We start from the raw sequence: 22,480 nt of genomic DNA, 5'->3' as shown, positions 1-22,480 counted from the left end.
AGAGAGAGAGAGAGAGAGAGAGAGAGAGAGAGAGAGAGAGAGAGAGAGAGAGAGAGAGAGAGAGAGAGAGAGAGAGAGAGAGAGAGAGAGAGAGAGAGAGAGAGAGAGAGAGAGAGAGAGAGAGAGAGAGAGAGAGAGAGAGAGAGAGAGAGAGAGAGAGAGAGAGAGAGAGAGAGAGAGAGAGAGAGAGAGAGAGAGAGAGAGAGAGAGAGAGAGAGTGAGAGAGAGAGAGAGAAAGAGAGAGAGAGAGAGAGAGAGAGAGAGAGAGAGAGAGAGAGAGAGAGAGAGAGAGAGAAAAAGAGAGAGAGAGAGAGAGAGAGAGTGAGAGAGAGAGAGGCAGGACATCGACATCGACAGAGAGATAGAGACAGAGAGAGACTAGGAGAAAGCGATAGATAAATGCCCGCTTGGCTTGCGATGTAAAAATAGAACGTAAAACCAATCAAGCAACAGAGAGAGTTAGCGAGGGAGAGAAAAATAAAGGGAGAGAGAGAGAGAGACAGAGACAGAGAGAAAGACAGAGAGAGAGACGGAGAGAGTTAGCGAGGGAGAGAAAATAAGAGAGGGAGAGAGAGACAGAGACAGAGACAGAGACAGAGAGAGACAGAGAGAATGACAGAGAGAGAGAAAGAGAGAGTTAGCGAGGGAGAGAAAATAAGAGAGGGAAAGAGAGAGAGACTGAGACAAAGAGAGAGACAGAGAAAAAGACAGAGAGAGAGAGAGAGACAGAGGGACAGAGAGAGAGACAGAGATAGAGACAGAGAGAGACAGAGACAGAGACAGAGAAAGAGGTGGAGAGATTATAAGTAAAGAGAGAGAAAAGTTCTGGGGGGCAGTCAATCATTGTATTTTGTATTGGTGGTGGTCTACCCCAAAGGTCAAGACGTAACCTCGCCACTATAGGCCCTTGACGATAGCCTAAGTTATGGCTGCCATTGGACACGCTGAATTGATCTATTCGTTCGAGGGACTCAGCAAGTCACCAATCTCCAAGTTCGATGGCTAAACATGATTAGGTAACTTTGATCTTTGTGACCCCTCGCTCTTATAATCCTCTTGTTTCAGTGAGTGTTTAGTCAATTTTTTGATTTTACCCAATGTACAAGCTACCAAACTGTCATAGTGGCTGAATGTGGTCCACCCAGGGATAAAAGGAGCCAACTTTGAGCGAAATCGGTATCTTGGTCAAGTCCAGTGCTATTTTGTCTTTGCAGACATGGACTAAGCAGTTAAAGCGTCATTGGCAGGGATATCACTTCGAAGTGGAGGGAAGAATACTGCACCACATTTCATGCGCGTGACTCCAAGCTGCACATATCATGTGTGCTCGTGTTTGCAATACAATATCACTGCTTTCTGGAAGACACATGTTTGATCCCGCATCCGAGTGGCTTCGAATTAAAGACACGATAGTATACTTGTGTTCCACCTGGGCATGTTTAGCCGCCTTAACAAGCATTATTGCGAAACTACGAAATTACATCTGTTTATGCGATACCTCTCCCTTTCATGTGTGATCGCGTAGTAGAGTGTAGGTGGTAAACTGTCGCCTTTTGGTCCTTACCCCCTGAAGTAGGAGCAAGTAGCACTATGATTCATTTCATATCGTCTCCAAGAAACTTCTAGTGTGGTTGACCAAAATGTTCGTGCCACTGAATTAATTCCCTTGTGGGTGAGTGTTTAGCCTGCCTCCCATTTCAGGGTGAGATGGACAGGCCGAGAGTGTGGCTTGCCTTTTTGGCTCTGATGCTTGCTAGCACGGGCAAGTGCATCCGCGCTCCGGTGAGTACCAGTGACCAGTACGCGTTTCACCAGGACTGTGAGTCTGGTAAGCTAGCCGAGCAGTTCACTGAGCAATCGCCGCGCACTGTCGTCCACGATACGATTATATTCGTTGCCACCTACCGCAGCAATGGAAGCCGCTACACGTTCAACGGTGAGGTCGGGAGATTCACCAGTGAGTATCCTAGATGTGGGCGAAGCATTGAACACCCATGTTCCACAATCGAGCAGGCCATTAAGGAAGCATGTAATGCGGGATCGGAATCCGTTGCTCTGAAGCTGATAGCTCACCCATCATCTGGGTGTACAATTGATCCACATGAGGACGCCGCAACTGCGAACTTCCAAGTAGGCTCTATGCCGAATATAACACTTCTAACCGACACATCGTTTGGATGCCCGAAATCTGTGGTAGATCTACATGGAAGGAGTCCTCTGCTCTACTTGAAGCAGCCTGTTTATGGTCGGTATTCCGTACGGTGTTTTGACATCACATTCCAGTCCAAAGGGCTACCGCAAAAAATTGTGCAAATCGAATTCCTCTATGGGCTTGCAGTTATCGATGTCATGTTTCATAACTGTGAATTTGCCGTCCAAGGCATGTCCTTGTTTCATGCGGAGGGTAAAGACCTTGCAGAAATCACCCTTACCTTGGCTCATTGTCATTTTCATGCGAGTGGAAATTTACCCGATCTCGTTACATTTACCCGGCCTCCAGCATTTGTGACCGACTCTATCCAGATCCATATTCTCAATTCAGTCTTCCAAGGTCAGAACGAACTGCTGCGAGGTGTTTCGGGCATTAATCTGGACTACAAGTACATGAAAGCCATTGTTGTTATCCATAACACATCGTTCATAGGTTTCGATGTCTCAGAAGCGGTGATTTCCATAAGGTGCTGGGACTCAGCCTCGCTGCCAAGAAGCACCACTGTAGTGGTACACGACACACTGTTCAAGGACAACCAATACTCGAATGGCGCACTCCTCATCTCTGGCTGCAGTAAGGTCTGCATCGACGGAGCTATCTTCGCGGACAACAAAGCTGCGCAGTGTAATGCGCCTGCATTGAGAATCGAGCAAAGGGAATTAGAGACCAATGTCCAGAGCGCAGTTGTTCGATCGCAGTTTACTCTCAATAAACGACTGCATCGTGGGTGCAAATCTGTGCTTGATTTGGATATCCGAGGCCGTGTACCTTCTATACCAATCAAGATTTCCATCAGATCAGTCGAATTCGTGCATGGCCCTGATTCTCGGGAGATCTCCATGAACTTGGAGCAAGCGGAATCTCGCATGTCCAACAACACATTTATCCGGTGAGTACGTGATGTTAACCTCAAAAGTATTATGATTCCCCACGAGGTTCAAAAATACAAGGCCCCAGAAATTGGTAAAGCTGCATGGTTGGTCAGACCCGACGCGAAGCCCATGGTCGAAGACCGTGAATCCCCATCGCTGCATTCATGTTTTAAACCTTTCACCGAATTGCAAATATGGCTGCGTGTAGTGGTAATGTTTAGCTTCGTGTAATGAACAATTGGGAGTGGACGCTCAGTAGGATCCTAGTTTTCACCATGATCAGTCTACCGTTATTAGCCTTGAAACTCTGAGTTTCAATTGAGCTTCCTCTCTCACCACCGTGAGGAAATCAGGGCATAAAACACTGTTCTTGTTCTTTTACTGCCATGTGGCTCACACGGGGAGAGTGCCGGACAGTCCACTCGGAAAACATGCAAGAGAGCAGTACTCCCTGGAACAGTCAACCTATTTCCTCAAGTGCTATCGAAGTCACAACATCTCAGTTCGTTTTGTAATGACTGTTTAGGTCTGAAAAATCCACATCAGTTTTTCCCTACATGAACTGTAGGGTGATGCTTTCACGTGTGCATGCATAAGCAATATGATGTACAATGTTTCTTTACCTTTGCCCCGCATTTCCTCAGGAAAACATGCAATATTGGAGACATCCAAGCTGTTGGAAGCAAAATCTTCATAGAAGGTTTGCACAGGGCTGTATGCCCGGGAACCCAGCCCTGGATACTGCAGCAAGCTGAAGTTCACATATCGCAGGTAAGGTGTTTCGTACACAGGTCATCCGCTATTAATTCGATGTTCAGCTTTACCGGTTTATTTACAGATAGGATCTCCCAATAAGGAACAGTGATTCCCAAGCGAGAGGAAACTACGTATAGGTGAGAAGATCATACATGTAAGATGATTTCTCTATTTCCGGTGCTGGTGTATCCATATATCCCTTGCCTTATATGTATGCTGCGTTCTCTTGCACCAAGAGTACATAACCCCCCAGAGGGTGCAACGCCGATCCAGCTCTGCATAGGGTCTTGGTCGAGCGGAATCGGATCTTCTGATGTCATGCGTACACTTCACACCAGGGAGTAGTACAATACCGGGAGGTGACACGGCCACACATTCAGGCGGGCGAGCTTTGCCTCAGGTCACTTTTCTGTGGAGCGCTGTGTCCCGGGAAACGTCACGAAATATCGTACTTCGCGCGCTGTGTCCCGGGAAACGTCACGAAATATCGTACTTCGCGTACCATTTATCGTAGCATTTCGTAGCATTTTTCAAAAAAATTCATAGAACGACTTGAAGAGAGTGGCAGAATGCTGTCAAGAAGTTTTCGAGCAGTACTTTTTGAAGTTTGTTTTGACGATGTAGGGAACGAATCCATCAGTCTTTGCTGAGTGATGAGGATGAATCCTACGAAGGATATCAAGTAGCAGCTGGCCTTCGCCTTCGCACGGGTACCTTCAGTGTGTCCAGTATTTACGTGGGCGGCTTGTAAGAGTGAAATTTTCTTCCTAATTTAATTTGTATTACATTTAGTTATTCACGTCGTTTCTAGGGGAATAGATAATGTTGACTCAAGTTTTAGTCACAATGAACAACATGTTTCAGGTATGGCTGACCCGTCTCAAGATAGTAAGGCTATTCCGAATCCAGATGCTATAGTCGTCAGAGAGAAACACAAAATAAAATAAATTTTATACTGCAGGGGCAGCTATTCGCAAATGTCACTATGACGCAAGTCTGTGTCAAGCAGGGAGTAGCACAATGGTACAATGGCACTGTGCTACTCCCTGCTACAAAGCCTGAGATGTTACGCGTTAACAGGAACTGGTGTTGATGATAAAGGCAGTGTGGAATTATGTACAATGTTACTGGTGCAAGTGACCATGCCGTGGAAGACCGTGCCGTGTAAGTCGTGTATGCAGGTAATCAGACCAAGCGTAAAAGGATAAAGATAGCCTGCTTACGTACTATTCCTAGTACGTGTGCTTTTTATAGATACTTTGTGTGACTACTAGTTGTATGTGTCTGCATATTACTATACGTATTAGTACGTAATTGCTTTTACTACAATTTGTACTTTGTGGGGAGCTGGGTGACGATGAACTATAGTATATATCAGGGAGTAGTACAATACCGGTATTGTACTACTTCCTGATATATATGGCCACCAAGAGCATACGCAATCAGAATCGTACAATACCATTACTCCTTGATTATAACCAATGTTACTTTTATGGCACCAATGTTACTTTCATGGCACCGTGGAATCATGTCAAACACAAAAGGATAAAGACGAATAGTAATAGTTGTTGGTGAAGATCAAAGAGATTGTCATACACGATGCGCTGTTATTCGCAGCAGGCAGTGACTTCTGATGACGTGTTCTGTGCAGTAGATGGCATACCAAAAAGAGATAAGCCATGTTATATCCGACGTCCACCTTACACATATGGTAGAACTGTGCAACTAACCTTGTCAGATGAGAGTATTTATCATCGTCTATACAAGGATGATCTTCGTCAATGGGGTGCGCTGTAGAACACGCATGAAAACAAATACAACCCCAAAACGTAGTTTCAGTATTGCTTCAGTGTCATATTTATAATCAACAATGTTGTATTGCAGAATTATATCCTTCTCATGATTGCTATTGCTCAACACGCTAGGACTGCATAAGTACACACCAACATCCCCAAAACAAAATGCATTGAAACCACTTGAAACCACTCTTGCTATAATTTGTTTACTTTTTGGGTGAGGAGCAATTGGCGTTGGGCAGGCAGACTTCGCAGCCGCACCCAAGTCGTCGCTCTTCCTCTTCTGTCCACGGGTTCTGGGGGTTAAAAAAGCAACAAAGCAAGCAGGCCTGGCCTCATTCAGTGCTGAAAACAAGTGATCTTGAACATTATGTTCAAGTCTATACAAATAAATAAGTTTCAAAATTTTCAGAATGAGTTTTCCAAAGAGTTACATAAGCTAACACGTTGAGATGAAGTAGAATGGTAGACAAATAGGTATACTTTCGAAATATCCCAACTTGGTGAGGTGTCCGAGTGGGTCCAAATGAGAAATTCAGGTTCGTGTTACACCATGTCAAGATGAGAAAATTCCATCACGTTACTTACCTTGGATAGCGTCCTCCATATTCGTCACTTCCATCCATTTTGGGAAGTCGAGACTTGGCAGCAGTGTGGACGATGTACCAGAGTAGCTCCCAAAAAAGGCTCGAGCTGAAAAGAACAAGTGGCAGCTTGTCACGAAGGGATACGTCTGGTCTTCTCGTCACTATTTGAAGGTTTCTCAGCGCTGTCAAAAGAGCAAAAATTTGAATTTTCGCGCGGTTTGTATTTTTTTGTGAGGCAAAGCTCGTAATCCCGGATGTGTGCCCGTGTCACCTCCCGGTATTGTACTACTCCCTGCTTCACACCAGCGCAAGGCCGGTCTCGAGGCAGGGCACCATTGTTTTTGATCCGAGAGTACCCGCGACTCCCCGGGTTCCCCTCAGATGTGTACGGTTTTATGACGCAAATATCCGATTCCGCTCGACCAAGACCCTATGCAGAGCTGGATCAGGCGTTGCACACGTCCACGATTCATGCCTGCGATGCTGCACCGCTGCTTTGCATGTCATGATTGGAAGCTGTGGCCTTAGTAAAAAAATAAAATAAAATAAAACACTCTGGGGGTTATGTACTGTTGCTTGCACTCTTCCCTTTCAACCATTTCACCGTACCGTACCCATGCTAGCTACCTTTATAGTATGCGTATCCGGACATGTCGGACAGTTCATGCGATAGCCCTGCTCCCGCAGCACAACTGGACGCCAGCCAGCTGCTGCCGATAATCCAGGCACAAATTCAAGCAGCTGCACAACGTGACGCACAGCTGCAAACATTGTTGCAGACCATGTCGAACAGTCGAACAGTCGAACAGTCGAACAGTCGAACAGCAGCCCCAGCCACTACAAGTAAAACCAAACCCGTTTCTGTTGACCGCAGTGCAGTGAATGCTATGAAATCGTCTTATCAGAAGAAGAAGAAGTCATCCAGCCAGGCTCCCAAGAAGCCCGATGCCGCAGCTAAAGCATCATCCAGCAGCAAGCCTCCTGGACCAGTGAACAAGTGCCACAACTGTGGAGGCACTGCCCACACCAAGAGTGAATTTCCTGCTGCCGGACGGAAGTGCAGCGGTTGCCAACGCATGGGACATTTCTTGGCAATGTGCCCAGCTGCAAAGAAGACTGTCGGCCAACTGAAACTCCAACGGGCCACATCCTCGCGGGATTCCAGCACGATTATGGTTGGCACCCAGCTTGTGTCAGCATCCAAGCCGACAAGTTTGAGGTGGTTACCTGATACTGGAAGTGATGTAGACGCCATCGGCCTGGCACATTTGTCTACGCTTGGCGAATTTCCCGAGAATCTGCCAGCCGACCGGGGGTGGCCGTACAGCTAATGGCTCAGCACTCACCAGTCTTGGCAAGTTAAACGCCACCCTCACACTAGGTTCTGCCACTCACTCCACTGCCGTACATGTCTACGATAGCTTGGATGAGGCATTGCTCTCACAAAACAGCCTGTCTGCCCTTAACCTGTTGCCTGCGGCATGGCCCTCGGTTTCGGCGCAGTCCCTCAGCGCAGACACTAATACGGTTGAACAGCTTCAACAACAACTCCTCGACGAGTTTGCCGACGTGTTTGACAGTTCATGTCTCAACCCTATGAATGGTCCTCCGGTGGATATCAAGCTGAAATCTGATACAGAGCCAAGTTGTGTTCGGAATGCGCGATCCATCCCTTTTGCCTATCCGGACCAGATTAAGTCTCAGCTGGATGGCATGGTCGATGACAACATCATTGAGCCGGTTACTGAACCATCTGAGTGGTGTCACCCAATTGTTCTCGTGAAGAAGAAGGGTACCAACGAGATGCGTCTCACCGTTGACCTCCGCAAACTGAATGACCAAGTTTGCAGACCGACTCATCCTGCCCGCACACCTCATGACGCTGTCGCCGCCATTGGTCCGGCACGGTACTTCACGAAGCTTGATGCTAGACACGGCTACTGGCAGGTGCCACTGTCTGAGGATGCCCAGCCTCTGACCACATTTATTACGCCGTGGGGACGGTACCGGTTCCTCCGAAACCCTCAAGGTCTCATCTCTGCTGGGGATGTATTCAATTCCCGTACCGACTCTGCTTTCGACCGGCTCGTCAATTTCTCGAAAGTCGTCGATGATGGCCTGGTGTATGACACAGACCTGACAGCCCATTACACTCACGTCCGGGATGCTCTGCTCCGAGCCCGTCAACATGGCATCACCCTGAGTGTAAAGAAGTTTGTGTTCGGCGCACCGGAGGTTGACTACTGCGGCTACCGTATCAATACTGACGGTTACACAGTTGACGGTGGCAAGACTGATGCCATCACCGATTTTCCCGTGCCAGTGAATCGCACTGATGTCCGCTCGTTCTTTGGTCTCATCAACCAATGCAGTAATTTCTCGCCCGAGATAGCCAAGCTCAGTGACCCGTTGCGTCTGCTGTTGAAGTCCAGCACCGAGTTTCTCTGGGAGTCAACACATACAGATGCATTCAATGCCGTCACGTCTGCGTTAGCCTCACCACCAGTGTTGTCATTTTTTCTTCCTGGTCGACCTCTCCGCCTGGAGACCGATGCATCCATTAAGAATGGCCTTGGCTATGTCCTGTGGCAGCAACAAGCTGATGCAACTTGGCGTATACTCCAGTGTGGCAGCCGCTTCCTGTCTGATGCAGAATCCAGATATGCTGTTATTGAGTCAGATTGTTTAGCCGTCACCTGGGCAGTTCGCAAATGCTCACTATATCTCGCTGGCTCAGCGTTTGAAGTCGTAACTGATCACCGTCCGCTCGTTCCAATTCTGAACACATACTACCTTGATCAGATTGAGAACCCTCGTCTCCAGCGGCTTGTGCTGAAACTTCGGCCCTATCAGTTGCACGCAAGTTGGCGCAAAGGCAGCGATCATGCATTCCCGGATGCTCTGTCTCGCCATCCAGTCCGTGATCCCTGTCCTGAAGACGAGCTTGGTGAAGACTCGTCATCTCAAGGCCCCGCCATCCGTGCTTGTCTACAAGAGGATTCTGGCAACTAACTTGCGCTTTCATCAGCTCCATTCTGCCGCACATGCTGATCCTGACTACCAGCGCCTAGTACAGTACATCATGACCGGCTTCCCTGAGAAGAAGTCCCAAATGCCCGAGTCGCTACAGCCCTACTGGAATGGTCATGAACATTTGTCGATCGATAATGATCTGGTGATGAAAGGCCCTCGCCTTCTGATCCCCCCAGCCCTACTTCAGCACGTACTGTCGGATCTACATGCCTCTCATCAAGGTTTGACCCGCACCAAGTCACGTGCACGGCAAATAGTGTTCTGGCCTAGCATATCCTCTGATATCGAGCGTGTCATCCGCAGTTGTGATCAATGTCGCCTCTATGGAGCTTCGCAGCCCAAGGACCACTCCGCTGTGAAGACCGTACACCAAGTCTGCCCTTCCAACACATTAGCACTGACCTCTTTGAGTGCGAAGGCTGGCAGTACCTGGTTTATGTTGACCGCCTGACTGGTTGGCCTTGTGTCGCCAAAGTCGGACGCACAGCATCCTCGGCAAACGTCTTCCGCTTATTACGCCGCTGGTTTCCAGACATCGGTGTACCAGAAGTGCTGACAAGCGACGGCGGCCCACAGTTTCAATCACACAGATTCGTCAAGTTCTGCGAAACGTGGGGTATTCGGCATGCAACGTCCTTTCCCCATTATCCGCAGTCCAACGGCCTAGCAGAGAATGCTGTCAAAGCCATGAAACGGTTGATCCAGAAGACTACTAGCAGTGGCGACCTCGACACCGATTCTTTTCAGCGTGCATTATTTGAATGGAGGAATACCCCCAACGCTACCGGCCGTAGTCCAGCACAGGCAATGTATGGTCGTCCGTTACCCTCCTTTGTATTTGCTCATCATGCCAGCTTTGCCCCTGAGTGGCAGCGTCAAGCTGAAGTAATTGATGCCCAGTCCAGCAAGCACGCTACATCTACACAGAAGCGCTACGACCAGTCGGCTCGTCCGCTGTCTCGCCTGGCCATAGGCGTGCCAGTTGATATCCAGCACCCGAGGACCAAACTTAGGTCATCGTATGGAACCATTGTCGGTATTGGACAGCACCGTGACTACCTGGTTAAAGTGCCCAGTGGTCGCGTCTACTGGCGCAATCGTCGTTTCCTCCGTCCCAGAGTGTTACCTGCCCCGACATCTGCAGCAGCCTGCACTCCTGACCCTGTTGATTCCGCACCTATCAACATATTGCAACCAGATGTTGTTGTTGCCCAACTTGCGACTGCTCCAGGTCAACGCCCCATCGGTCGTCCTCGCCAGCAGAATGTTCCGTTCAATATAATCTCAACCAGTGGACAATCTTATTTGTTTGTTTATTTACGGATTCTCCAGAGGTAAATTATGACTAGTTTCTGTATCTGATTCAGATATCTAGCTTGCTCACTTGCGTTATTGTTCTGCTGTGTTTTCTTTCTGTCTTGCGTACTCTGTCTGTTCCGCAAGCTATGTCTTATTTCGCATTTTGCTTAGATAAAATGTATTTTATCTCGGAAGGGGCGTGGAGTATCCGTATATATCCCTTGCCGTATTATGTATGCTGCGTTCTCTTGCACTCTTCCCTTTCAACCATTTCACCGTACCGTACGCATGCTAGCCTTATAGTAAGCGTATCCATTTTCGTTGCCTGAGTCTCCTCCGCCAGGGGAATCCTCAGTTCGGGTTTTCTCTTGGACATGGCAGTTTATTTTATTTGAGTTGTGGAATAAAACCCAACAGGTGCAGTTTGTATAAGACTATAGGCGCATAAGCCCCAGTAAAGCATGGCTGTTGCAAGTCTTGAAATGCTAAGGAAATTCTGGAAACTCGCACAGTACATGCCCATGCATACTGCACCATAAAACAAAAAGGCCACCAACCAATGATGATTGTCTTGTGCTACTCCACATTCACGAATTACATGGCACACTTGTCCATACACACACATGCACACACATACTCGTACACAAGCAAGCAAACACACAATTATGCATACACACTAACTTTGTTAACATGGAAATTGTGGGCACAAGTTATGCGATCGAGTCCACCAGCTAAACCAGATTTTGAACAGTCAGACGTGCACAATCTAGCATAAAACTGACAAGGAGTGCTGAGTCCTTCCACGGCATTGAAATCAGCTTGAGCAGTGCTCCATAGCGTTGGTGGCCTCGATCGCATAACTTGTGCCCACAATTTCCGTGTTGCAAATTTTTCGTTGGCTCACTTTCTGAGTTCTTAAAACACACACTAACACACATAATTATGATAATTACTCAATCTGCGCACAGAAGTGTTTCGTCCTTTGTGGACCCATCAGCGTAGCACAGAGAAATGAGGCCGAACATGATATAATTATCATAAGGCTAATTATAGAGTCGGCGTACTGTACAGTCTGAGTTCAGAGGATTGTATCATTTTGAATAACATAAAAATCCTTAAAAATTCCATTAACTCGTTTTGTCTGGCCATGTCTGCATCTATTATACTTTTCATTGCACTAATAAAGACTAATAAAGACTAATTATAATTATTACAGTGGTGGAGAGTTACTCTTAACTCGTTTCCATGTGTCCTTTTCCTTTCTACTTATAATTATTATACTTGTACATGTACAACATGTCATGTGTATGAAAACCAAATGCACATACTGTGTGCAAATACATGTATATGTACATGGATACGCTTCGCATTTCGCTTTTCTGCCTTTCTGTCTATTGGCGTCTTTCCTTGTTTTGAATCTGTGAACACTGTAGATCACCAACTTACGGCACATGGTTATGTTAGAAAGCTACAACTGGAGAAATGCCACTAAACATTGGTCCATTGCTTTTGCAGAGGATGGGGGAATTGACGTGAACATCCCTGCCACTGTTGCGGATATTTACCAAGATTATGGATTGTATTCCGCAAAGGCCCTATCCACTGAAGTAAGTAAACAACCTTTATAATATTGTTAAAAATTAATGATATTCAATTTGAAACAAAATACCAACATGTTACATGTGATCCGTAGTTTGTGTCCAACGTTAACACTTATAACCATGCAACATGTTGTGTAGTCAGAAGGTGCAACAGCTTGCACAATACTGACTGATGTAATAGTGAACATTTAACGACCTGATGATAAGCTATATCACGTCTTGAAAGCGCAAACCAACAGCCTTCCAACTTGGAAGGTTCTAAGTTATGAAAATAAAACATGCGAAAGGGGAAGGTGAGCGCACTCAAGAAAAAACAAGCTAAGCATCGCAGCAAACAAAGAATGTTACCTTTGACGTGATGGGGATGAAATCCGAACGATCATGGCGATGGATGGCCACAGCTCACTTTGAGAACGAGAAAAAACGACCAACCAACTTGGGAGGCTCACATTTATCGGAGAAAAGCAAAAAGAGGGGAAGTTACACGAACACGAAGTGCTTGTTTTCGTCTTGAGTGCGTTCACATTCCCCTTTCTCATGCTTTCATTTTCATAACTTAGAACCTTGCAACTTGGATGGCTGTTGGTTTGCGCTTTCAAGTCGTGATATAGCTTATCATCAGGTCGTTAAATGTCAGTATCACATCAGTCAGTATTGTGCTAGCTGTTGCACCTTCTGACTACACAACATCTTGCATGCTTATAAGTGTTAACGTTGGACACAAACTATGGATCACATATAACATTTTGGACCTTTCGTTTTAAATTAAATGTTTTCATTTTACGTCGATAGCTCACCAATATTGAGATGTACCAAAAAAAAGACCAGCATCGGAAACAAATAAAGAAGAATATAACATACTCGGACAGAGATAAAATATGGGGATAATCTCCCACGAAATCTTGCATTTGACACTAAGCCTTAGAAGCCACAAAGCACCAAACAGTTCTGTCCGCAGATTGAGTATTTCGCTCCTGCACTTGTAGCAATTGAGCACTCTCGCGTGGGGTAGTGCCTTTGCTGTTTGCGCTATGCAGAGCTCACTGACTTGTCAGTTTGAGCACTCTGGCAAGGTATGTTTTGGGCCTGGCTTTGTAAATTTTATCTTTCATTGCTGCCAGGTTCGGCCTCATTTCCTCTGTGCTGCGCTGACGAGTCCACAAAGGACGAAACAGTTCTGTCCGCAGATTGAGCATGTAATGTATACAATAGAAAGGAGTCGACGTGCAGATGGAAATACATGTAGAATAATAAAAGTAAGGATAATCCATGTCACATGACCTAGCAATGGCTGTGCACTCTGTCATTCCTCTCTCCCCAGGCCAAGGACTTCAGCTACAGACCCAAGAGTATAGTTCGACCATGTTCCATTCAAGTTGCAACGCCACTGAGGTTCATATGTGACAGTCCACGTCAAGCAACGTCAGCGTATGATACTTCAACTGAGTGTAATGCCTATGGCATGTATTCAGCTGGTTCGTGCTCAGGCACTCCTGTTCACAGCACCAATCACAGCGTAATATGCACAGGCTCCAATTTCACTGCACTGATAATCAAGAGGTTTAGGGAATTTTACAACCTAGCGACAGGTAAGCCTACCTGGATTTTGTTCCGTGACTCCAGCGCCGAATGCATCAAGCAACGGGGAGCAACATGGCTCTATTTTAGGAAGCAGTGCAACGGAACCGCTATTTCTGAGGCTTTGAAACATATCAGGTAGGTTTGCTCCACAACGTGTCCTCTCGTTTAACAACGACCCCCCCCCCCCGGCCCACATACACGCACACACACGCACACACACGCACACAAGCAAACGCCCAAACTCTTTTTCTCTCACCCAATCTCTACCTCTCTCTTTCCCATTCCTTGTCTCTCTGTGTTTGTCTCTGTCTGTCTCTCTGTAAGCCGACCTGTTTCTAGGTCTGTCTCCCTCTATATCTCTTTATTATCTCTCTTCTCTCTTTCTCCCTCTCTCTCTATATGTCTCTCTGTATCTCTCTCTCTCTATCTATCTATCTATCTATCTATTTTATCTCTTTCTCTCTTTTTCCCTCTCTTATTCGATTTATCGGGGCAAGGAACGAATGGGAGGCAAAACCATGGTGTCATGCGAAAGTGGGCATACTAGATTGCTTGCTCCACGTTTCTATATTGACTGTACACCATGTTAAAGTGCGACAATATTCTCTCTCAATCCTTTCGCTATGAACATTTCCACAATGCAGACAAGGTCGTGAAGACAAAGACGAGGCTCTGATAGCTCTTCGAGACCAACTAATGCGCCACCAAGACTCATTGACAAACACGTTCATTGGGCAGGACAGTTGGAGCCTTCCCTGGTTTCATGCAGCCGGGCAGGATTGGAAAAATGGTGAATTGCGGGAGGGGCCTAGTGGGCGATGGCACACGAATTACTCAGACTACCTGGGTTCATTGGTCTTGTACCCAGCTGCTGGAGAGATGATATCAATTCACTTGGACACATATGACAGTTTCCTGAATCAGTTGTCTAGCAGCATGTCCGTGAGGGTAAGTTTGTCGAGTTGGTGCATGCCATCATGTTTAATGTGACCACGAACGCAGTTCTTCGTTTTCAGTTCTACTTGCCAGTTACCGTACTCGTGCGAGCAGAGCCCTGGCTTCAATAGTGCCCTATCTCGAATAACGCCCCTGTCTCTAAGAACCAGTGAAAAAAATAGAGCCCTTTCTTGAATAGTGCCCCCCCCCCCTCTGGGCTTGCAACCAAGTTTGGTGTTCCTTTAGCAATGTTCTTGTCCATGTCATTGAACTAGTGGTTTCAGTATCAAAATCTCAGTTTTTGTTGCCCTTTCTGTTGAGTCATCATAGTTTACAGTTCACTTAAGGCTCTGTTTTTCTTTGTCGTCGTCTTTTTATGCTGGATCACGTACATGTACGTGTAAATGTACCAGCATTGAAAAATAGCGTCCTCTCTTGAATAGTGCCCACTCTTGAATGGTGCCCTCTCTTGAATAGTGCCCCATCTATCAACGACATTGAAAAAATAGTGCCCCAGGGACACTAATAGGGCGAGTACCAAAACACACCACAGGGGCAAAACCTCAATATAAATAGCCGAATCAATGCAATGTGGTGTCGGAAAATGCGTTCCAAGGATCTCAGAGTGAGAATCGAGTCCAGTTTGAATCCATACACCCTGCTTCTACAGGAGGGCTAACAAGGTAAAATGGATATCTTCATCGGGGATCAACCTGTTACCCCTATGTGGTTAGCCAGGGTATTGTCAGCGACAATGGATACACGCCCATGATGATCTTACACTGTTTATAGACCAGCTGGCGACATTGAGCACAAAATAATGTTGAGAGAATGATAGCTGGTCCTAATCCTTTGAAACATAAAATCATCCGATCGCGGTGCTAAACCCACGCATGCACACGCCATTGTACACAATCATTTTCTCTCACTCTTCCAAAAGATAATTATTCAAGCGGTGCATATATTACTGTTGTCCCTGGCACAGGTGGCGAAAAGATACAAGAAGCAAGCTTCGGTTACTCTCTTGCGATACAATGGCGATGTATCATCCCTTGGTTACGAGCCTGTGGACAGCGTTGAGTTTCTATCAAGAGACGGCCTCACTGGAATTGCGTTAGGCGGGCAGCCCGGTGACGTAGGTTGGCTGTTGCTGAGCATTAAAGGAAGGAACAGCGTCAGAGTTGAGTTTTCACAGACAAGATTCAAGCTGGAGATACCGTTCAAGATTCGTCCATGCCATAAGGGTTTCCATGGCCCTGTGGAGAAGGTAGTTATTTGTGTAGGTGGGTCAAGGAATCAGCAATTATACATTGTCCCTCGTGATCTTCATAAAGCACCTGCTCCTAGGCATGCAGAATGTGTATGTTTGTAAAAGATATTTTTACTGTGCCGAAAGAATCAGTCTCAAACGAAAGGTGGTCTTTCCACACAGATCCAAAACTACATGTTGACATGTTCTGTATGTCCTTACATAATTTACTGGTCTATTAGTATTAGGTCAGGGCACGTGGTCTCATAATAAACGATAGGTGACCTCGACAGACGGATGCCTAGTTCTGGAAAGGTGACCCATATACATGTACTTGTACAGTGTAGCTTACAGAGTGATCAAGTACTCGACTATGTTCCATATTACCGAGTAGTACAATAGATCATCGAAGGCTTTCTTTCTGAAATTTTGGTTATTTTTGACAAATTTGTCCTCTTCTGGTGTCACGCAATCCTTAGGTTGGAAGTATTCCATTTATGCTACTCTGATCATTTTCTTTCGCAAAACTCGAATGTTGTGCCAATAATAATAAAATGTAGAAAGGAAAGGGACATACGGAGATATTTTGAAGCTAGGTAACAGGTCGTCGAATGTTCTCAGTACTCTGTCAGTGTTGTGCCTAGTTGTTGCACTCTTTGAGTGTACAGTATTTAGTTACAGTGGTAGACAGTCACTCTTAACTCGTATCCATATGTCTCTTTACTTTCCACATGAATTATTTCTCTTTCGCTCAGGAATCCGGAACAATGTTAGGCAAAAAGACGTTCTGGACATGCGAATGCAGTAAATTACAATTTCCCGGTATCCGCAACTGCACAAAAGGCCGCCATTTGAACATCCGATCTGGCTATTGGGCTGGCAACCCACTCGACGCCCCAGAATTGCAAGGAGGGAAAAATCTTTCAGACATGGTGACCTGGGAGATGAACGAGTCGCTTCCATTTAATGGCTCTAACACGTTTGCGAAGTACGTGGTTTACCCGTTCGAGATAGCACAGTGCAAGAATGGGCTGTGTTTTAATCGCGACTGGAAGGATGGCGAAGGTCAATCCTGTCCAGGATATTCGTCCGGTCCGCTGTGTGGTCGTTGCTTGCAGGGATACTGGCAGACACTCGTCACTCAGGTATAGAATCATATAGAATATTATAATAATTATTATGATATCTTCCTCCCATCTTGCTCCCCTTGCTTGCCACAAGTCGAATGGTAGGATTTGGCACGTTTTGCTCAAGGTTTGAGATGATTTCGTGATTAGAGGTATGATTAAAAGGTACGATTTCCTCAAGGTTTGAGATGATTTCTTGATAAAAGGTACTACAGTATGATTAATTTTGGTACGACTTACTCAAAGTTTGAGATGATTTCTTGATTAGGGTGCGTTTGGTTGGTACGATCTAGAACAGGATCGAACAGCTGGTGCACATGGAGCAGCCTCATGTCAACCAAACGGTACTCCAGAAACAGAGCACATTTTTGTGAAAAATACGCCAAACTTGGGGCTTTCTTCAAAATGTGTATCATCACTATGGGTCACCATGGTCACTGTGTACGGTACGACGAGTCCAACCCAAAAGCGTATGCACGTGATCATTTGGTACCAAAATCGATGTTCCCGCCAGGTTTCACTGTGAAAAAGTGAAACTGCTCGGTCTGCTTCGGCCTCGAGGCCGGAGCAAGCAGAACATGTTCTGGCCGACCCCGAACAGGTGCAGTCCCAACCAAACGCGCTGTTCTGGTGAATCCTGTTCTAGTTCGTACCAACCAAACGCGCCCTTAGAGTAAATAGCGAGCTTTCAAAATGTTATTTTATTTTATTTATTTATTTCTGCACCTCGTGGCATGTCAAGACAGCCAATGGAATTGAGGAGAGGGTGAGACCAACCACGGAAGAAGAGAAAAAAGAAAATGAAGAGCACGTACACAAAGTGGGAAGGGATTAGCAACTTACAAAGCAATGGGATGCTCAGCGAGCACTGCAGCGGAAGTGGTGACTGTGATTTTGTATACTGGGAGATACTGAAGTGCTGTCTGACGAGGGTACGGAATTTGGGCATATCTGGAGCTTGTCTAACACTGGGAGGCAGTTGGAGCCACGTGGAGTAGGAGGAAAAGAAAGGGGAATTTACGAATAGGGTAGACCTAGATAGGGGGAGACGAACGCAGCTTCGGGTGGTGCCACCTGACTTAAACCAATGAAGGGACTGTAAATGAGCAGGGTGCTGGTCAAGAAAAATTGAATGTGCCAGGGTGCACTTGGAAGCATGAAGGTAGTGTTGCAGAGTGGTAGTGGATGCAGCAGCATACAGGTCTAGATTTGAGATATATCGATCAGCACGAAATATGATGCGCAGTATACGGCTATTGAGAATTTCTAATTTACCTATGTGGGTTTTGTTAATGGTGGACCAGGCAGGGAAGCCGTACGTGAAGAGGGGAAGAATGTATTATTTATAAAAATTAATCCGGCAATTTTGGGGCAAATGGGACAAGTGACTTGACATTATGCCGACAGATCGGCATACTTTGGACGACACATGATCAGCATGGTGAGACCAGGAGAGGGCGGAATCTATGGCAATGCCAAGGTGTTTATGGTGGGGCGCTACAAGATAGGGCGACTGGGATCGTCGGGAAAGTGGAAGATGGGCACTGGATTTGTGGGAGGGGGAAAAAGGAGGAGCTCGGTTTTGGTCACATTTGGCTTAAGGTACCAAGTGCTCATCCAGTGAACAATGTCGTTGATACAGGTCTGAACTTTGGGATACAGGGTGGCGTGAGATGGGGAGGAAGCAAGGACAGTGGTATCATCTGCAAACAAAGAAATATTGGGAATGGCATAGAGGAGGTCATTAACGTATGTGAGGAAGAGCAGGGGACCTAAAATGGAGCCCTGGGGCACTCCGGATGTCACAGACTCGGGGTCAGATAAGGTTCCATTCACTGTGACGCAATGATTTCGGTCCAAGAGGTAGCTAGTTATCCAGGCGAGTAGGGAGCCGGAGACACCATGGGCACGACGTTTTGCGATCAGGCCCTTGTGCCACACGGTGTCGAAGGCCTTGGAGAGGTCGAAGAAACAGATGCAGGAGACATTGTGAAGTGGTGAAAGTTAGGTGCTGCTCACGCGATAAAAGGAAACGTACCTTCATGTAAGATATGGAGACATGGAAAACTGCAGGGCTAAATGTATGTATTAAAAGAAGACGGTCAACATAGAACGAGCCCAATGCCCAGCTGTCCAACAACGCAACCAGATCCTTTAAAGGCAGCGAGTGTGACAAAATGTCACAAAGAAGACTCAATGTGTGTATTTCCCACCACTTGAATTCACCATACGCAGAGCTGCATTGCTGTCTTTAGCTTCATTTTCCCGAGACAAGTGTGCGTTAGATGATATGGTACGGTAATCTTTTCTTCCATTCATGTATCTTGGTTTTCCATTTTACTCTCCTTCAAGAAAATTTAATGCCAACATTGCTCGCTCTCCTCTCGTCGAATACCCTTACACTGGTACGTGGTCACAACGATTGTTTTGACAGTAGCTAGCTTCCTCCTAATGTTACGATTCAACTTCGGTCTTTCCCCAGTACTGGATAGCTGGCTGTTCCTTATTCAGGTATGGTGTACCAGTTCATTCCCAAGTGCTCTCGTATTTATTTTTTGTGCGCTTTTGCCCACCGTTAATGGATTTTGAGGGATTAAAAAAGGAAAAGTCATAGGAAATAATTGGCTGTTCTATTGATACTGAAACCAGGGACATTCGCTTACACTAGCGTAGCTCTGGTGTATTATTCATCCAAACAAAGTCTGTTTAATATCCTAAAACCTCACCACACCTATGAAAGCCGGATAGAAACGAACGTTAAAGGCTGAAAATGACTTTTGTGTTGGACGTACATGTAAAAGTAGGATTAGCATTGAGAAGTTCGCTTAAAAAGAGACAAAAGCAAACCCTCATTGGATACAACAACACATTTCCACTACAGTGGTCCACATTGTCCAGCCGAATTGAATCGTGCAGGGCGTTTGCCAGGAAATCTTGCAAACGTTCAACTTATCCAGCCAGCTTTGTCCACTAGCGCATGACAATACCTATGGGGGAGAGTTGCATGGTTGGTAAACTCATCGATGTCAGTGCAAAAAATGGCATGAGATTGCAGATTCGATCAAAGCGTCTAGGAAACGGTTCGAGATTTCAGTTAGAAAGATATTAAGGCTCGGGGTGCGCTAATGCATTGTGGGTGGGCGTAGACTGTGCAACCACTATTCCAAACCATGAGATGTGCGTGAACCATTCCTGACAGTTAGGCGAATGTTTCTGAATAGGTATGCGGAGACAGGGAGGGCGGCGAACAACAAACCGTGGATCAGAACACTGTTGGAAGTTCCAAGAACGTTTGGAAACTGATACCGTCCGCTCTTCAGTCAAGATCAATACTTGTAGTTACTCTCATTTCTGCCTTAATATTCTCCTGATGAAGATAATCAAGCATCGTGCCGTTTTAAGTTTTCATGCCGTTCTCCTTTCGTCTCTCCTATGTACCCAGGCCTGCTGGTACGTGTTCCCCAAAGACAAATCACCAATTCATGCCATGATTCACTCAATACTGACATTTGGCCTGGGCAGTCTTTGCTTCGTAGAGCCCCTGGACAAACTGGACAGCGGCCGACTCCTTCTGTTGCAACCAATGACGCTACTCTTCCTCTTCATGACGGTGAGGGTACTGAGGTCATACAACGTCACCGGCAAGTATATTCAACGCCTGCAAAGTCACATGCTGCTCGTACGCGTCATGTGGTTCGTGCTGGTGTACAGCTATTTCGTGTTGGTCTCCGCAAGCATAAACACTCTGTGGTGCACACGCCTGAGCCACAGAGGAGATGTTCTGGTAATGGATGGCGTCATCAAGTGTTACAATGGCAAACACATGCTGCACACTATCCTGGCAGGGCTGATTATCCTCCTGGTCTTAATTCCACCGCCACTAATCCTCGCCATTCCGCAGTGCCAACGCAGGGTCCACCTGAAGGGATTCATTGACGAGGCCAGTAGTCTCTACAAGGACGATCGCCGCTGGTGGGCCTCTGTGAACCTACTGAGAAGAGTGGCAGTAGCAATCATCAGCGTGATGATGACTGGAAGCGAGGAAAGTCGAATAATGGCTCTCACCGCATTTTTCTGGTGTTATTTCGCATTTCACACTCAATGCAGGTAAGAGTCAGGTCACCCCTAGCCTTCTCGTGCCGTATTTTTAAGATGGTTCTTTAGAACGGGGTGGCGCTATTCACACACCGCTACTACTGCAGTGTAGAACGGCACCTGTAACACGTTTATACTCTCAGCTTAGTTGCCACCATCACAGATTACTTATGCTTTGGAGTTCAGTATTATTAATTATTGTCTTACTGGGATTGTATATTTGTATCAATTTCAGTTTCCATTTATATCCACAATGCTTATTTTGCCGGAAAAGGAGGCTCTCCACATCCAGGCAAGGGAATGTATGGTGTGCAGGTTCAGTTTTTCTATTAAGATGTTTCCACTTTCAAACAACGGATATCCTTTTGTGTGTTCTATGTTATGTGATCCAGGCCATTTCGGAGCCACGACCTCGTCGGAGTATCGGCCAACACATGGGAGAGCATGTTTCTTTTCGGCCTTTCGCTTATTGCAAGCCTCGAATCCCACGCATTCAACGAGGACGAAGGCTGGCGTCGTACGATGCACACCGCGGCATTGGCCCTACTGGGAGCCATGAATGCTCTCCTGCTTGTAGTATGCGTAGTCAAGCAATGTTTCTCAAGACAAGGTGGTTATGGTCTGCTCAAGGACCTGTCGTTTGCAGTATGGTGGCGCAGAAGGCAGAATGCCCGGAACAGCGAGCCAGATGTGGAGCTGACAGAGTCTACACTTGACGTCATGGCTCGCGGCATGAGGGAGCCACTAATGATAGAGCAAATCAGGGATGCGCATGGCAGAGGAAGTGACCATTCCTCACAAACATCTTGCATCATCCTCTGACGATCTACTAATCCGGGACTTATGTCAATACCCGAATATGTTGGCATTCAGCTGTTGTCTCTTTTGTTGACGTTTTTGTTGTTTCAATTCTTTATTCTCACGATGGCACCATCACCAATAAGAGTTGTTGTTGTTGTTGTTGTTGTTGTTGTTGTTGATGTTGTCGTTTTGTTGCTGTCAGTATTGGCAGCGGCGACGTCATCGTCTTTGTTGTCGCCGTCGTCTACGTTGTCGCCATCATCCTTACCGTCGTCTCCACTTTGGGCACTGTCCTAGGTTTTATTTGTTTTATCTACATATCGACCTGTGAGTTCACTACTGACCGTTCTCATACGTGCAAATGCAATGCAACCAGCCTTATTATTGTATCCCTTTTTTGACATAACCTCGTACATGTATTTCTCATCATAATCACAAATTGAACAGGCTCGATTTCTACTCGCATGTGTACAATCATGTATTTACTTCCATATGTCGCTAGACTAGCTACATTTCACCTGCTTATGTTCACCAA

At 46.2% G+C, this 22,480-nt stretch overlaps 2 protein-coding genes and 1 long non-coding RNA gene across 3 annotated transcripts; 2 read left to right on the top strand and 1 right to left on the bottom strand.

Moving 5' to 3' along the window:
• The first annotated feature begins 1,544 nt into the window (after nt 1-1,544).
• On the top strand, nt 1,545-17,073 carry LOC135812845 (uncharacterized). The gene is made up of 7 exons (XM_065326061.1): nt 1,545-3,101; nt 3,729-3,855; nt 11,989-12,162; nt 13,478-13,872; nt 14,382-14,685; nt 15,659-15,940; nt 16,678-17,073. Exons 1-7 carry the CDS (start codon nt 1,708-1,710, stop codon nt 17,071-17,073), a joined length of 3,072 nt encoding a protein of 1,023 aa, XP_065182133.1. The 5' UTR covers nt 1,545-1,707.
• Nucleotides 5,389-6,201, bottom strand: LOC135812461 (uncharacterized). The gene is made up of 3 exons (XR_010552811.1): nt 5,847-6,201; nt 5,571-5,631; nt 5,389-5,483 (listed from the first exon to the last, which is right to left on the bottom strand). It is a non-coding gene; the product is annotated as an uncharacterized LOC135812461 (long non-coding RNA).
• A 2,341-nt stretch (nt 17,074-19,414) lies between the features above and the next one.
• Nucleotides 19,415-22,473, top strand: LOC135812460 (uncharacterized). The gene is made up of 3 exons (XM_065325819.1): nt 19,415-19,560; nt 20,492-21,156; nt 21,537-22,473. The coding sequence occupies exons 1-3, from the start codon at nt 19,501-19,503 to the stop codon at nt 21,964-21,966; spliced, it is 1,155 nt and encodes a 384-aa protein (XP_065181891.1). The 5' UTR covers nt 19,415-19,500; the 3' UTR covers nt 21,967-22,473.
• The last annotated feature ends 7 nt before the right edge of the window (nt 22,474-22,480 follow it).

The sequence above is a fragment of the Sycon ciliatum genome, chromosome 3 (assembly GCF_964019385.1).
Source record: "Sycon ciliatum chromosome 3, ocSycCili1.1, whole genome shotgun sequence".
Lineage (NCBI taxonomy): Eukaryota > Metazoa > Porifera > Calcarea > Leucosolenida > Sycettidae > Sycon > Sycon ciliatum.
Note: the sequence above shows the minus strand (reverse complement) of the source record. Positions and strands in the feature narration are given on the sequence as shown.

Bases quoted from the DNA above. Each gene is read 5' to 3' on its own strand.
- LOC135812845 (XM_065326061.1), top strand. From the start codon at position 1,708: ATGGACAGGCCGAGAGTGTGGCTTGCCTTTTTGGCTCTGATGCTTGCT. The intron at 3,102-3,728 runs GTGAGTACGTGA...GCATTTCCTCAG, and splicing joins TCCAACAACACATTTATCCG to GAAAACATGCAATATTGGAG. The intron at 13,873-14,381 runs GTAGGTTTGCTC...TCCACAATGCAG, and splicing joins GAGGCTTTGAAACATATCAG to ACAAGGTCGTGAAGACAAAG.
- LOC135812460 (XM_065325819.1), top strand. From the start codon at position 19,501: ATGTTACGATTCAACTTCGGTCTTTCCCCAGTACTGGATAGCTGGCTG. The intron at 19,561-20,491 runs GTATGGTGTACC...CTATGTACCCAG, and splicing joins GCTGGCTGTTCCTTATTCAG to GCCTGCTGGTACGTGTTCCC. The intron at 21,157-21,536 runs GTAAGAGTCAGG...TATGTGATCCAG, and splicing joins GCATTTCACACTCAATGCAG to GCCATTTCGGAGCCACGACC.